At 47.9% G+C, this 15,616-nt stretch overlaps 1 protein-coding gene across 1 annotated transcript in view; it reads left to right on the top strand.

The window, feature by feature from the left end:
* The window catches only part of LOC118375732 (histone deacetylase 4-like), a 144,836-nt gene that overhangs the window by 95,544 nt on the left and 33,676 nt on the right, over positions 1–15,616 (top strand). The window contains 5 exon segments of the mRNA XM_052513969.1: positions 1,008–1,208; positions 2,416–2,611; positions 2,925–3,058; positions 3,385–3,534; positions 9,605–9,712. Of these exon segments, the coding sequence (XP_052369929.1) occupies positions 1,008–1,208; positions 2,416–2,611; positions 2,925–3,058; positions 3,385–3,534; positions 9,605–9,712 (789 nt within the window).

Here is a 15,616-nt window from a genome sequence, read left to right as displayed (position 1 = left end):
AGGTTCATGCTCTACAACATCCGCAGAGTACGACCCTGCCTCACACAGGAAGCGGCGCAGGTCCTAATCCAGGCACTTGTCATCTCCCGTCTGGATTACTGCAACTCGCTGTTGGCTGGGCTCCCTGCCTGTGCCATTAAACCCCTACAACTCATCCAGAACGCCGCAGCCCGTCTGGTGTTCAACCTTCCCAAGTTCTCTCACGTCACCCCGCTCCTCCGCTCTCTCCACTGGCTTCCAGTTGAAGCTCGCATCCGCTACAAGACCATGGTGCTTGCCTACGGAGCTGTGAGGGGAACGGCACCTCAGTACCTCCAGGCTCTGATCAGGCCCTACACCCAAACAAGGGCACTGCGTTCATCCACCTCTGGCCTGCTCGCCTCCCTACCACTGAGGAAGTACAGTTCCCGCTCAGCCTAGTCAAAACTGTTCGCTGTTCTGGCCCCCCAATGGTGGAACAAACTCCCTCACGACGCCAGGACAGCGGAGTCAATCACCACCTTCCGGAGACACCTGAAACCCCACCTCTTTAAGGAATACCTAGGATAGGATAAAGTAATCCTTCTCACCCCCCCCCTTAAAAGATTTAGATGCACTATTGTAAAGTGGCTGTTCCACTGGATGTCATAAGGTGAATGCACCAATTTGTAAGTCGCTCTGGATAAGAGCGTCTGCTAAATGACTTAAATGTTAAATGTAAATGTGATCTAGTTTCCCATTCATGGCCAGTGGATAGGAAATGTGGAGCTCAGTACACTGCTTTGTGGAGAGCTTCTAGCAGCTTCCACTGATTTCGAAAGTCTTAAGGACACACACACACACCTCAATGTTAAAATGTTGACCGCCACGTCTTAGTAAAGCTACATCTTTCACTATAGAACTCCTATACTACTACTGTTGTAACAACTGCAGTAACTACTGTATTACTACTGTATTACTACAGTATTACTACTGTACTGCATATCATCAATGACTAGACGATGGATTGACCCATACCCTCTCCTTAGATGATGGGCAAGCCCAGTGAGCCCACGGGGACCCGGCAGCACCAGAGTCACCCGGAGGAGACCGAGGAAGAGCTGAGGGAGCACCAGGCCCTCTCTCCCCAGGACGGAGGCTTTCCGTGTGGGTTCGCCATCAAACAAGAGCCCCCAGACCCCCAAGAGAACCAGGAGGAGGACATGCAGCAGGAACTGCTGTTCAGACAGGTAGGAGGAGTGAGTGTGAGAGAGGGAGCTACCACAGGTCAATAGGATGTGCTAGTGATGTCATCCTACTCCCAGGGTCATGTCTTTTGAATAGGTTTCAAGAGCATAAATTTATCATCCCGTCAGAACTGTCTCAGTTCGTCAGGGCCTGGACTCCACAAGGTGTCAAGCGTTCCACAGGGAGGCAGGCCCATGTTGACTCCAATGCTTTCCACAGTTGTCAAGTTAGCTGGATGTCCTTTAGGTGGTGAACCATTCTTGATACACACAGGAAACTGTTGAGCGTGAAAAACCCAGCAGCGTTGCAGTTCTTGACACAAACCGGTGCTGTCTTGTCCATTCACCCTGAATTGCACACATACAGAATCCATGTCTCCCAGGCTTAAACATCCTTATTTAACTGTTCTCTGCCACTTCGTCTACACACTGAAGTGGATTTAACAAGTGACATCAATAAGGGATCACAGCTTTCACCTGGATTCACCTGCTCAGTCTTTGTCCTGAAAAGAAGAATATTGTGAACACCTGGTAGGAGTTGTAGTTCTCATGAAATGGTGGTAACTTTCCGGCTTCTTCTTGGCCCCCAAATATGTTGAAACCGACATATGGTAAGTAAATTCACTCGCAAACAAGTATATCTTTTAATATATATCTTAAATGACTGCATTTCCATGACTTTGACAATGCACATTTGAGGCTCATTCTCAGCGTACAAAACAAGCACTTTCATACCGGTATTTACTTTATGGCACACTCTCTCACACACACACACACACACACACACACGCACACGCACAATTATCTTGTTTATCAGTAGTTGTGTTTATTGAATGATTCACTTGGGCTATAATATGCTATTTCCTGTCCCAGGATGCTATGTTTCTGACACAGAGTCCTTCTTTAATGAGAGGAAACCATGCATCTTTTAAATCCACTTCCTCTGCTGCAGATAATGTAATGTGTTTCGGTTCACCTCACGTAGCTTGACTGCCACCGTGTGGCCAAATGTTGTAAACACATTATAAAGAGCAGGTCACAATAGCCATCGGTGGCTGTGTCTCTGTTGCTATCATGCAATGTTGTTCTCTATCCCTCCTTTCTTTTTCCCCTGTTCTTCTCTCTTTCTCTCCTCCCCCTTCTCTCTTTCTCACTCTCCTTCTTTCCTCTCCTCCTCCCCTCCTCGTCCACCTCTCCGCTCTCTGAGCAGCAGGCCATATTGTTGGAGCAGCAGAGAATCCACCAGCTGAGAAACTATCAGGCTTCCATGGAGGCAGCCGGTCTGTCAATCACCTTCCCAGGTCACCGCCCCCTCTCCAGGGCCCAATCGTCTCCGGCCTCCGCTTCCTCCTTCCCCAACTCTGTCCCGCCTCCTGAGCCTCCCACCAAACCTCGCTTCACCACAGGTTAGTAGTAATGCTCTTCTCTTTTATATCAATAAAATGTATTTGTAAAGCCCTTTTCCATCAGCAGATGTCACCAAGTGCTGTACAGAAGCCCAGCTTAAAACCTAAAACGGCAAGCAATGCAGATGTACATTAATTTTTATATATTTCTCTTTGTCTGTCGCTCCTTTATCCCTCTGTCAGTTTGTTGTTTCCGTGTGCGTGCGTGCGTGTGCGTGCGTGTGTGTGTGTGTGTGTGTGTGCGTCAGTGGTAATATGCGTGTGTTCATTACAATGCGTGTGTTAGTGCTAATGTCCTGGGTTCTACCTGCAGGGTTGGTGTATGACTCTCTGATGCAAAAGCACCAGTGTATGTGCGGGAACACACACACCCATCCGGAGCACGCCGGGCGCGTCCAGAGCATCTGGTCCAGACTACAGGAGACAGGACTTAGGGGACAGTGTGAGGTACATTCTAAAGCCTTCAACCATCCTTCTCTTTGCTATTCTCTGTTATAGAATCATTTTAAATTATATTTGTAGTCTTCAAACAAGCGTGAATTTAATGAATTTCTGTTGCTAGGAGTTACCAACTGATGCATAAACATACATCATTGCTTATCCTTTCCATGTACTTTGTCATTTGTGATTCACTTAAACACAGAGAATCCATTTTGTGTGTGTGTGTGTGTGTGTGTGTGTGTGTGTGTGTGTGTGTGTGTGTGTGTGTGTGTGTGTGTGTGTGTGTGTGTGTGTGTGTGTGTGTGTGTGTGTGTGTGTGTGTGTGTGTGTAGTGTATCCGTGGTAGGAAGGCCACTCTGGAGGAGCTCCAGACAGTCCACTCTGAAGCCCACGTCCTGCTGTATGGAACCAACCCCCTCCGACAGAAACTAGACTGTTCGGTCACGCCCATGTTGGTCAGATTACCATGTGGAGGAGTGGGGGTGAGTCTTCCTCTTTCTTCTCCTCCTCAACCATATTTCTCCTCCTCCTTTCTCCTCTGCCTGCTCCTATTTCTCCTCCTCAACCATCTTTCTCCTCCTCCTTTCTCCTCTGCCTGCTCCTATTTCTCCTCCTCAACCATCTTTCTCTTTTCTCCTCTGCCTGCTCCTATTTCTCCTCCTCAACCATCTTTCTCCTTTCTCCTCTGCCTGCTCCTATTTCTCCTCCTCAACCATCTTTCTCCTTTCTCCTCTGCCTGCTCCTATTTCTCCTCCTCAACCATCTTTCTCCTTTCTCCTCTGCCTGCTCCTATTTCTCCTCCTCAACCATCTTTCTCCTTTCTCCTCTGCCTGCTCCTATTTCTCCTCCTCAACCATCTTTCTCTTTTCTCCTCTGCCTGCTCCTATTTCTCCTCCTCAACCATCTTTCTCCTCCTCCTTTCTCCTCTGCCTGCTCCTATTTCTCCTCCTCAACCATCTTTCTCCTTTCTCCTCTGCCTGCTCCTATTTCTCCTCCTCAACCATCTTTCTCCTCCTCCTTTCTCCTCTGCCTGCTCCTATTTCTCCTCCTCAACCATCTTTCTCTTTTCTCCTCTGCCTGCTCCTATTTCTCCTCCTCAACCATCTTTCTCCTCCTCCTTTCTCCTCTGCCTGCTCCTATTTCTCCTCCTCAACCATCTTTCTCCTCCTCCTTTCTCCTCTGCCTGCTCCTATTTCTCCTCCTCAACCATCTTTCTCTTTCTCCTCTGCCTGCTCCTATTTCTCCTCCTCAACCATCTTTCTCCTCCTCCTTTCTCCTCTGCCTGCTCCTATTTCTCCTCCTCAACCATCTTTCTCTTTTCTCCTCTGCCTGCTCCTATTTCTCCTCCTCAACCATCTTTCTCCTCCTCCTTTCTCCTCTGCCTGCTCCTATTTCTCCTCCTCAACCATCTTTCTCTTTTCTCCTCTGCCTGCTCCTATTTCTCCTCCTCAACCATCTTTCTCCTTTCTCCTCTGCCTGCTCCTATTTCTCCTCCTCAACCATATTTCTCCTCCTCCTTTCTCCTCTGCCTGCTCCTATTTCTCCTCCTCAACCATCTTTCTCCTTTCTCCTCTGCCTGCTCCTATTTCTCCTCCTCAACCATCTTTCTCCTTTCTCCTCTGCCTGCTCCTATTTCTCCTCCTCAACCATATTTCTCCTCCTCCTTTCTCCTCTGCCTGCTCCTATTTCTCCTCCTCAACCATCTTTCTCCTTTCTCCTCTGCCTGCTCCTATTTCTCCTCCTCAACCATATTTCTCCTCCTCCTTTCTCCTCTGCCTGCTCCTATTTCTCCTCCTCAACCATATTTCTCCTCCTCCTTTCTCCTCTGCCTGCTCCTATTTCTCCTCCTCAACCATCTTTCTCTTTTCTCCTCTGCCTGCTCCTATTTCTCCTCCTCAACCATATTTGTCCTCCTCCTTTCTCCTCTGCCTGCTCCTATTTCTCCTCCTCAACCATATTTGTCCTCCTCCTTTCTCCTCTGCCTGCTCCTATTTCTCCTACTCAACCAAGATTTCTCTTTTTTCCTCTGCCTGCTCCTATTTCTCCTCCTCAACCATCTTTCTCCTCCTCCTTTCTCCTCTGCCTGCTCCTATTTCTCCTACTCAACCATCTTTCTCCTTTCTCCTCTGCCTGCTCCTATTTCTCCTCCTCAACCATATTTCTCCTCCTCCTTTCTCCTCTGCCTGCTCCTATTTCTCCTCCTCAACCATCTTTCTCCTTTCTCCTCTGCCTGCTCCTATTTCTCCTCCTCAACCATATTTCTCCTCCTCCTTTCTCCTCTGCCTGCTCCTATTTCTCCTCCTCAACCATATTTCTCCTCCTCCTTTCTCCTCTGCCTGCTCCTATTTCTCCTCCTCAACCATCTTTCTCCTTTCTCCTCTGCCTGCTCCTATTTCTCCTCCTCAACCATATTTCTCCTCCTCCTTTCTCCTCTGCCTGCTCCTATTTCTCCTCCTCAACCATATTTGTCCTCCTCCTTTCTCCTCTGCCTGCTCCTATTTCTCCTCCTCAACCATATTTGTCCTCCTCCTTTCTCCTCTGCCTGCTCCTATTTCTCCTCCTCAACCATATTTGTCCTCCTCCTTTCTCCTCTGCCTGCTCCTATTTCTCCTCCTCAACCATATTTCTCCTCCTCCTTTCTCCTCTGCCTGCTCCTATTTCTCCTCCTCAACCATCTTTCTCCTTTCTCCTCTGCCTGCTCCTATTTCTCCTCCTCAACCATATTTCTCCTCCTCCTTTCTCCTCTGCCTGCTCCTATTTCTCCTCCTCAACCATATTTCTCCTCCTCCTTTCTCCTCTGCCTGCTCCTATTTCTCCTCCTCAACCATCTTTCTCTTTTCTCCTCTGCCTGCTCCTATTTCTCCTCCTCAACCATATTTGTCCTCCTCCTTTCTCCTCTGCCTGCTCCTATTTCTCCTCCTCAACCATATTTGTCCTCCTCCTTTCTCCTCTGCCTGCTCCTATTTCTCCTCCTCAACCATATTTCTCCTTTCCCTTTCTCCTCTCCTGCTCCTCTTTCTTTCTCCTCCTCAACCATCTTTCTCCTTTCCTCCTCTCCTGCTCCTATTTCTCCTCCTCAACCATCTTTCTCCTTTCTCCTCTGCCTGCTCCTATTTCTCCTCCTCAACCATATTTCTCCTCCTCCTTTCTCCTCTGCCTGCTCCTATTTCTCCTCCTCAACCATCTTTCTCCTTTCTCCTCTGCCTGCTCCTATTTCTCCTCCTCAACCATCTTTCTCCTTTCTCCTCTGCCTGCTCCTATTTCTCCTCCTCAACCATATTTCTCCTCCTCCTTTCTCCCCTGCCTGCTCCTATTTCTCCTCCTCAACCATCTTTCTCCTTTCTCCTCTGCCTGCTCCTATTTCTCCTCCTCAACCATATTTCTCCTCCTCCTTTCTCCTCTGCCTGCTCCTATTTCTCCTCCTCAACCATATTTCTCCTCCTCCTTTCTCCTCTGCCTGCTCCTATTTCTCCTCCTCAACCATCTTTCTCTTTTCTCCTCTGCCTGCTCCTATTTCTCCTCCTCAACCATATTTGTCCTCCTCCTTTCTCCTCTGCCTGCTCCTATTTCTCCTCCTCAACCATATTTGTCCTCCTCCTTTCTCCTCTGCCTGCTCCTATTTCTCCTACTCAACCATCTTTCTCTTTTTCTCCTCTGCCTGCTCCTATTTCTCCTCCTCAACCATCTTTCTCCTCCTCCTTTCTCCTCTGCCTGCTCCTATTTCTCCTACTCAACCATCTTTCCCTTTCTCCTCTGCCTGCTCCTATTTCTCCTCCTCAACCATATTTCTCCTCCTCCTTTCTCCTCTGCCTGCTCCTATTTCTCCTCCTCAACCATCTTTCTCCTTTCTCCTCTGCCTGCTCCTATTTCTCATCCTCAACCATATTTCTCCTCCTCCTTTCTCCTCTGCCTGCTCCTATTTCTCCTCCTCAACCATATTTCTCCTCCTCCTTTCTCCTCTGCTCCTCCTATTTCTCCTCCTCAACCATCTTTCTCCTTTCTCCTCTGCCTGCTCCTATTTCTCCTCCTCAACCATATTTCTCCTCCTCCTTTCTCCTCTGCCTGCTCCTATTTCTCCTCCTCAACCATATTTCTCCTCCTCCTTTCTCCTCTGCCTGCTCCTATTTCTCCTCCTCAACCATCTTTCTCTTTTCTCCTCTGCCTGCTCCTATTTCTCCTCCTCAACCATATTTGTCCTCCTCCTTTCTCCTCTGCCTGCTCCTATTTCTCCTCCTCAACCATATTTGTCCTCCTCCTTTCTCCTCTGCCTGCTCCTATTTCTCCTCCTCAACCATATTTCTCCTCCTCCTTTCTCCTCTGCCTGCTCCTATTTCTCCTCCTCAACCATCTTTCTCCTTTCTCCTCTGCCTGCTCCTATTTCTCCTCCTCAACCATATTTCTCCTCCTCCTTTCTCCTCTGCCTGCTCCTATTTCTCCTCCTCAACCATATTTCTCCTCCTCCTTTCTCCTCTGCCTGCTCCTATTTCTCCTCCTCAACCATCTTTCTCTTTTCTCCTCTGCCTGCTCCTATTTCTCCTCCTCAACCATATTTGTCCTCCTCCTTTCTCCTCTGCCTGCTCCTATTTCTCCTCCTCAACCATATTTGTCCTCCTCCTTTCTCCTCTGCCTGCTCCTATTTCTCCTACTCAACCATCTTTCTCCTTTCTCCTCTGCCTGCTCCTATTTCTCCTCCTCAACCATCTTTCTCCTTTCTCCTCTGCCTGCTCCTATTTCTCCTCCTCAACCATCTTTCTCTTTTCTCCTCTGCCTGCTCCTATTTCTCCTCCTCAACCATATTTGTCCTCCTCCTTTCTCCTCTGCCTGCTCCTATTTCTCCTCCTCAACCATATTTGTCCTCCTCCTTTCTCCTCTGCCTGCTCCTATTTCTCCTACTCAACCATCTTTCTCTTTTCTCCTCCGCCTGCTCCTATTTCTCCTCCTCAACCATATTTGTCCTCCTCCTTTCTCCTCTGCCTGCTCCTATTTCTCCTCCTCAACCATCTTTCTCCTCCTCCTTTCTCCTCTGCCTGCTCCTATTTCTCCTCCTCAACCATATTTCTCCTCCTCTTTTCTCCTCTGCCTGCTCCTATTTCTCCTCCTCAACCATATTTCTCCTCCTCCTTTCTCCTCTGCCTGCTCCTATTTCTCCTCCTCAACCATCTTTCTCTTTTCTCCTCTGCCTGCTCCTATTTCTCCTCCTCAACCATCTTTCTCCTTTCTCCTCTGCCTGCTCCTATTTCTCCTCCTCAACCATCTTTCTCCTCCTCCTTTCTCCTCTGCCTGCTCCTATTTCTCCTCCTCAACCATCTTTCTCTTTTCTCCTCTGCCTGCTCCTATTTCTCCTCCTCAACCATATTTGTCCTCCTCCTTTCTCCTCTGCCTGCTCCTATTTCTCCTACTCAACCATCTTTCTCCTTTTCTCCTCTGCCTGCTCCTATTTCTCCTCCTCAACCATCTTTCTCCTCCTCCTTTCTCCTCTGCCTGCTCCTATTTCTCCTCCTCAACCATCTTTCTCTTTTCTCCTCTGCCTGCTCCTATTTCTCCTCCTCAACCATCTTTCTCCTCCTCTTTCTCCTCTGCCTGCTCCTATTTCTCCTCCTCAACCATCTTTCTCCTCCTCCTTTCTCCTCTGCCTGCTCCTATTTCTCCTCCTCAACCATCTTTCTCTTTTCTCCTCTGCCTGCTCCTATTTCTCCTCCTCAACCATATTTCTCTTTTTCTCCTCCGCCTGCTCCTATTTCTCCTCCTCAACCATATTTCTCCTCCTCCTTTCTCCTCTCTCCTCCTCCTCCTGCCATATTTCTCCTCCTCAACCATCTTTCTCTTTTCTCCTCTGCCTGCTCCTATTTCTCCTCCTCAACCATATTTCTCTTTTCTCCTCCGCCTGCTCCTATTTCTCCTCCTCAACCATATTTCTCCTCCTCAACCATTCCTTTCTCCTCTGCCTGCTCCTATTTCTCCTCCTCAACCATATTTCTCCTCCTCCTTTCTCCTCTGCCTGCTCTATTTCTCCTCCTCAACCATCTTTCTCTTTTCTCCTCTGCCTGCTCCTATTTCTCCTCCTCAACCATCTTTCTCTTTTCTCCTCTGCCTGCTCCTATTTCTCCTCCTCAACCATCTTTCTCCTCCTCCTTTCTCCCCTGCCTCCTATTTCTCCTCCTCAAATCATTAACCCCGTTTTATATTTTGGCAATGAACCCATTTATCTACTTCACCAAAGTCAAATGAACACGTGGCTCGTGGATACAATGAGTATGTCTGTGTCCAGTATGAAGGAAGTTAGAGGTAGTTTTACGAGTCAGTGCTAACTGGTGTTAGCACAATAAATGGACGTCTATGGTAACAGCTATCACGCTATCTTATGATCACATGCAAGCTGTTACCACAGACGTCCAGTCATTGTGCTTATGCTAGTTAGCAACTCCTTTCAAACTGCAAGCAGACATAAAAATGGTCTCCACAAGTTCGTCTGACTCTGGGCAAGTAGATAAAGGACTGCATTGCCAACATCCCAAAGTGCCCCTTTAACTGTGACGATGATGATGATTGCAGGTGGACAGTGACACCATCTGGAACGAGGTCCATTCCTCTACTGCAGTTCGTCTGGCTGTGGGTTCTGTGGTGGAGCTGGTGTTCAAAGTGGCCACTGGTGAACTGAAGGTGAGGACTCTCTACCCTCTTCTCCTTTTCATCCCTCCATTAAGGTTAGGTCTCTCTACCCTCTTCTCCTTTTCATCCCTCTATCCCTCCATTAAGGTTAGGTCTCTCTACCCTCCTCTCCTTTTCATCCCTCTATCCCTCCATTAAGGTTAGGTCTCTCTACCCTCTTCTCCTTTTCATCCCTCTATCCCTCCATTAAGGTGAGGTCTCTCTACCCTCTTCTCCTTTTCATCCCTCTATCCCTCCATTAAGGTGAGGTCTCTACCCTCTTCTCCTTTTCATCCCTCTATCCCTCCATTAAGGTGAGGTCTCTCTACCCTCTTCTCCTTTTCATCCCTCTATCCCTCCATTAAGGTGAGGTCTCTCTACCCTCTTCTCCTTTTCATCCCTCCATTAAGGTTAGGTCTCTCTACCCTCCTCCTTTTCATCCCTCTATCCCTCCATTAAGGTGAGGTCTCTCTACCCTCCTCCTTTTCATCCCTCTATCCTCCATTAAGGTTAGGTCTCTCTACCCTCCTCCTTTTCATCCCTCTATCCTCCATTAAGGTGAGGTCTCTCTACCCTCCTCCTTTTCATCCCTCTATCCCTCCATTAAGGTTAGGTCTCTCTACCCTCTTCTCCTTTTCATCCCTCTATCCCTCCATTAAGGTTAGGTCTCTCTACCCTCTTCTCCTTTTCATCCCTCTATCCCTCCATTAAGGTTAGGTCTCTCTACCCTCTTCTCCTTTTCATCCCTCTATCCCTCCATTAAGGTGAGGTCTCTCTACCCTCTTCTCCTTTTCATCCCTCCATTAAGGTTAGGTCTCTCTACCCTCTTCTCCTTTTCATCCCTCTATCCCTCCATTAAGGTGAGGTCTCTCTACCCTCTTCTCCTTTTCATCCCTCTATCCCTCCATTAAGGTTAGGTCTCTCTACCCTCTTCTCCTTTTCATCCCTCTATCCCTCCATTAAGGTGAGGTCTCTCTACCCTCTTCTCCTTTTCATCCCTCTATCCCTCCATTAAGGTGAGGTCTCTCTACCCTCTTCTCCTTTTCATCCCTCTATCCCTCCATTAAGGTTAGGTCTCTCTACCCTCTTCTCCTTTTCATCCCTCTATCCCTCCATTAAGGTGAGGTCTCTCTACCCTCCTCCTTTTCATCCCTCTATCCCTCCATTAAGGTGAGGTCTCTCTACCCTCTTCTCCTTTTCATCCCTCTATCCCTCCATTAAGGTTAGGTCTCTCTACCCTCTTCTCCTTTTCATCCCTCTATCCCTCCATTAAGGTGAGGTCTCTCTACCCTCTTCTCCTTTTCATCCCTCTATCCCTCCATTAAGGTTAGGTCTCTCTACCCTCTTCTCCTTTTCATCCCTCTATCCCTCCATTAAGGTGAGGTCTCTCTACCCTCTTCTCCTTTTCATCCCTCTATCCCTCCATTAAGGTGAGGTCTCTCTACCCTCTTCTCCTTTTCATCCCTCTATCCCTCCATTAAGGTTAGGTCTCTCTACCCTCTTCTCCTTTTCATCCCTCTATCCCTCCATTAAGGTGAGGTCTCTCTACCCTCTTCTCCTTTTCATCCCTCTATCCCTCCATTAAGGTGAGGTCTCTCTCTACCCCTCTTCTCCCTTTTCTCCCTCTTTTCATCCCTCCATTAAGGTGAGGTCTCTCCCTCTTCTCCTTTTCATCCCTCTATCCCTCCATTAAGGTGAGGTCTCTCTCCCTCTTCTCCTTTTCATCCCTCTATCCTCCATTAGGTTAGGTCTCTCCCTCACCCTCTTTTCTCCTTTTCATCCCTCTTCTCCTTTTCATCCCTCCATTAAGGTTAGGTCTCTCTACCCTCTTCTCCTTTTCATCCCTCTATCCCTCCATTAAGGTTAGGTCTCTCTACCCTCTTCTCCTTTTCATCCCTCTATCCCTCCATTATTAGGTTAGGTCTCTCTTCTCCTTTTCATCCCTCTATCTCCTTTTCATCCCTCTATCCCTCCATTAAGGTTAGGTCTCTCTACCCTCTTCTCCTTTTCATCCCTCTATCCCTCCATTAAGGTTAGGTCTCTCTTCTCCTTTTCATCCCTCTCCTTTTCATCCCTCCCCTCCATTAAGGTTAGGTCTCTCTACCCTCTTCTCCTTTTCATCCCTCCATTAAGGTGAGGTCTATACCCTCTTCTCCTTTTCATCCCTCTATCCCTCCATTAAGGTTAGGTCTCTCTACCCTCCTCTTCTCCTTTTCATCCCTCTATCCCTCCATTAAGGTTAGGTCTCTCTACCCTCTTCTCCTTTTCATCCCTCTATCCCTCCATTAAGGTGAGGTCTCTCTACCCTCTTCTCCTTTTCATCCCTCTATCCCTCCATTAAGGTTAGGTCTCTCTACCCTCTTCTCCTTTTCATCCCTCTATCCCTCCATTAAGGTTAGGTCTCTCTACCCTCTTCTCCTTTTCATCCCTCTATCCCTCCATTAAGGTTAGGTCTCTCTACCCTCTTCTCCTTTTCATCCCTCTATCCCTCCATTAAGGTTAGGTCTCTCTACCCTCTTCTCCTTTTCATCCCTCTATCCCTCCATTAAGGTGAGGTCTCTCTACCCTCTTCTCCTTTTCATCCCTCTATCCCTCCATTAAGGTTAGGTCTCTCTACCCTCTTCTCCTTTTCATCCCTCTATCCCTCCATTAAGGTTAGGTCTCTCTACCCTCTTCTCCTTTTCATCCCTCTATCCCTCCATTAAGGTTAGGTCTCTCTACCCTCTTCTCCTTTTCATCCCTCTATCCCTCCATTAAGGTTAGGTCTCTCTACCCTCTTCTCCTTTTCATCCCTCCATTAAGGTTAGGTCTCTCTACCCTCTTCTCCTTTTCATCCCTCCATTAAGGTTAGGTCTCTACCCTCCTCCTTTTCATCCCTCTATCCCTCCATTAAGGCGAGGTCTCTCTACCCTCTTCTCCTTTTCATCCCTCTATCCCTCCATTAAGGTGAGGTCTCTCTACCCTCTTCTCCTTTTCATCCCTCTATCCTCCATTAAGGTTAGGTCTCTCTACCCTCTTCTCCTTTTCATCCCTCTATCCCTCCATTAAGGTGAGGTCTCTCTACCCTCTTCTCCTTTTCATCCCTCTATCCTCCATTAAGGTGAGGTCTCTCTACCCTCCTCCTTTTCATCCCTCTATCCTCCATTAAGGTTAGGTCTCTCTACCCTCCTCCTTTTCATCCCTCTATCCTCCATTAAGGTGAGGTCTCTCTACCCTCCTCCTTTTCATCCCTCTATCCCTCCATTAAGGTTAGGTCTCTCTACCCTCCTCTTCTCCTTTTCATCCCTCCATCCCTTCATTAAGGTGAGGTCTCTCTACCCTCCTCCTTTTCATCCCTCTATCCTCCATTAAGGTGAGGTCTCTCTACCCTCCTCCTTTTCATCCCTCTATCCCTCCATTAAGGTTAGGTCTCTCTACCCTCCTCCTTTTCATCCCTCTATCCTCCATTAAGGTTAGGTCTCTCTACCCTCTTCTCCTTTTCATCCCTCTATCCCTCCATTAAGGTGAGGTCTCTCTACCCTCTTCTCCTTTTCATCCCTCCATTAAGGTTAGGTCTCTACCCTCCTCCTTTTCATCCCTCTATCCCTCCATTAAGGTGAGGTCTCTCTACCCTCTTCTCCTTTTCATCCCTCTATCCCTCCATTAAGGTGAGGTCTCTCTACCCTCTTCTCCTTTTCATCCCTCTATCCCTCCATTAAGGTTAGGTCTCTCTACCCTCTGCTCCTTTTCATCCCTCCATTAAGGTTAGGTCTCTCTACCCTCTTCTCCTTTTCATCCCTCTATCCCTCCATTAAGGTTAGGTCTCTCTACCCTCTTCTCCTTTTCATCCCTCCATTAAGGTGAGGTCTCTCTACCCTCTTCTCCTTTTCATCCCTCTATCCCTCCATTAAGGTGAGGTCTCTCTACCCTCTTCTCCTTTTCATCCCTCTATCCCTCCATTAAGGTTAGGTCTCTCTACCCTCTTCTCCTTTTCATCCCTCTATCCCTCCATTAAGGTTAGGTCTCTCTACCCTCTTCTCCTTTTCATCCCTCTATCCCTCCATTAAGGTGAGGTCTCTCTACCCTCTTCTCCTTTTCATCCCTCTATCCCTCCATTAAGGTTAGGTCTCTCTACCCTCTTCTCCTTTTCATCCCTCTATCCCTCCATTAAGGTTAGGTCTCTCTACCCTCTTCTCCTTTTCATCCCTCTATCCCTCCATTAAGGTGAGGTCTCTCTACCCTCTTCTCCTTTTCATCCCTCTATCCCTCCATTAAGGTGAGGTCTCTCTACCCTCTTCTCCTTTTCATCCCTCTATCCCTCCATTAAGGTGAGGTCTCTCTACCCTCTTCTCCTTTTCATCCCTCTATCCCTCCATTAAGGTGAGGTCTCTCTACCCTCTTCTCCTTTTCATCCCTCTATCCCTCCATTAAGGTGAGGTCTCTCTACCCTCTTCTCCTTTTCATCCCTCCATCCCTCCATTAAGGTTAGGTCTCTCTACCCTCTTCTCCTTTTCATCCCTCTATCCCTCCATTAAGGTGAGGTCTCTCTACCCTCTTCTCCTTTTCATCCCTCTATCCCTCCATTAAGGTGAGGTCTCTCTACCCTCTTCTCCTTTTCATCCCTCCATCCCTCCATTAAGGTGAGGTCTCTCTACCCTCTTCTCCTTTTCATCCCTCCATCCCTCCATTAAGGTTAGGTCTCTCTACCCTCTTCTCCTTTTCATCCCTCTATCCCTCCATTAAGGTGAGGTCTCTCTACCCTCTTCTCCTTTTCATCCCTCTATCCCTCCATTAAGGTGAGGTCTCTCTACCCTCTTCTCCTTTTCATCCCTCCATTAAGGTTAGGTCTCTACCCTCTTCTCCTTTTCATCCCTCTATCCTCCATTAAGGTGAGGTCTCTCTACCCTCTTCTCCTTTTCATCCCTCTATCCTCCATTAAGGTTAGGTCTCTCTACCCTCTTCTCCTTTTCATCCCTCTATCCCTCCATTAAGGTGAGGTCTCTCTACCCTCTTCTCCTTTTCATCCCTCTATCCCTCCATTAAGGTGAGGTCTCTCTACCCTCTTCTCCTTTTCATCCCTCTATCCTCCATTAAGGTTAGGTCTCTCTACCCTCTTCTCCTTTTCATCCCTCTATCCCTCCATTAAGGTGAGGTCTCTCTACCCTCTTCTCCTTTTCATCCCTCCATTAAGGTTAGGTCTCTCTACCCTCTTCTCCTTTTCATCCCTCTATCCCTCCATTAAGGTTAGGTCTCTCTACCCTCCTCTTCTCCTTTTCATCCCTCCATCCCTCCATTAAGGTGAGGTCTCTCTACCCTCCTCCTTTTCATCCCTCTATCCCTCCATTAAGGTGAGGTCTCTCTACCCTCCTCCTTTTCATCCCTCTATCCCTCCATTAAGGTGAGGTCTCTCTACCCTCTTCTCCTTTTCATCCCTCTACCCCTCCATTAAGGTTAGGTCTCTCTACCCTCTTCTCCTTTTCATCCCTCTATCCCTCCATTAAGGTTAGGTCTCTCTACCCTCCTCCTTTTCATCCCTCTATCCTCCATTAAGGTTAGGTCTCTCTACCCTCTTCTCCTTTTCATCCCTCTATCCCTCCATTAAGGTGAGGTCTCTCTACCCTCTTCTCCTTTTCATCCCTCCATTAAGGTTAGGTCTCTACCCCCTCCTCCTTTTCATCCCTCTATCCCTCCATTAAGGTGAGGTCTCTCTACCCTCTTCTCCTTTTCATCCCTCTATCCCTCCATTAAGGTTAGGTCTCTCTACCCTCTTCTCCTTTTCATCCCTCTATCCCTCCATTAAGGTGAGGTCTCTCTACCCTCTTCTCCTTTTCATCCCTCTATCCCTCCATTAAGGTTAGGTCTCTCTACCCTCTTCTCCTTTTCATCCCTCTATCCCTCCATTAAGGTGAGGTCTCTCTACCCTCTTCTCCTTTTCAT

Source organism: Oncorhynchus keta, unplaced genomic scaffold, assembly GCF_023373465.1.
Source record: "Oncorhynchus keta strain PuntledgeMale-10-30-2019 unplaced genomic scaffold, Oket_V2 Un_scaffold_14384_pilon_pilon, whole genome shotgun sequence".
Lineage (NCBI taxonomy): Eukaryota > Metazoa > Chordata > Actinopteri > Salmoniformes > Salmonidae > Oncorhynchus > Oncorhynchus keta.
Note: the sequence above shows the minus strand (reverse complement) of the source record. Positions and strands in the feature narration are given on the sequence as shown.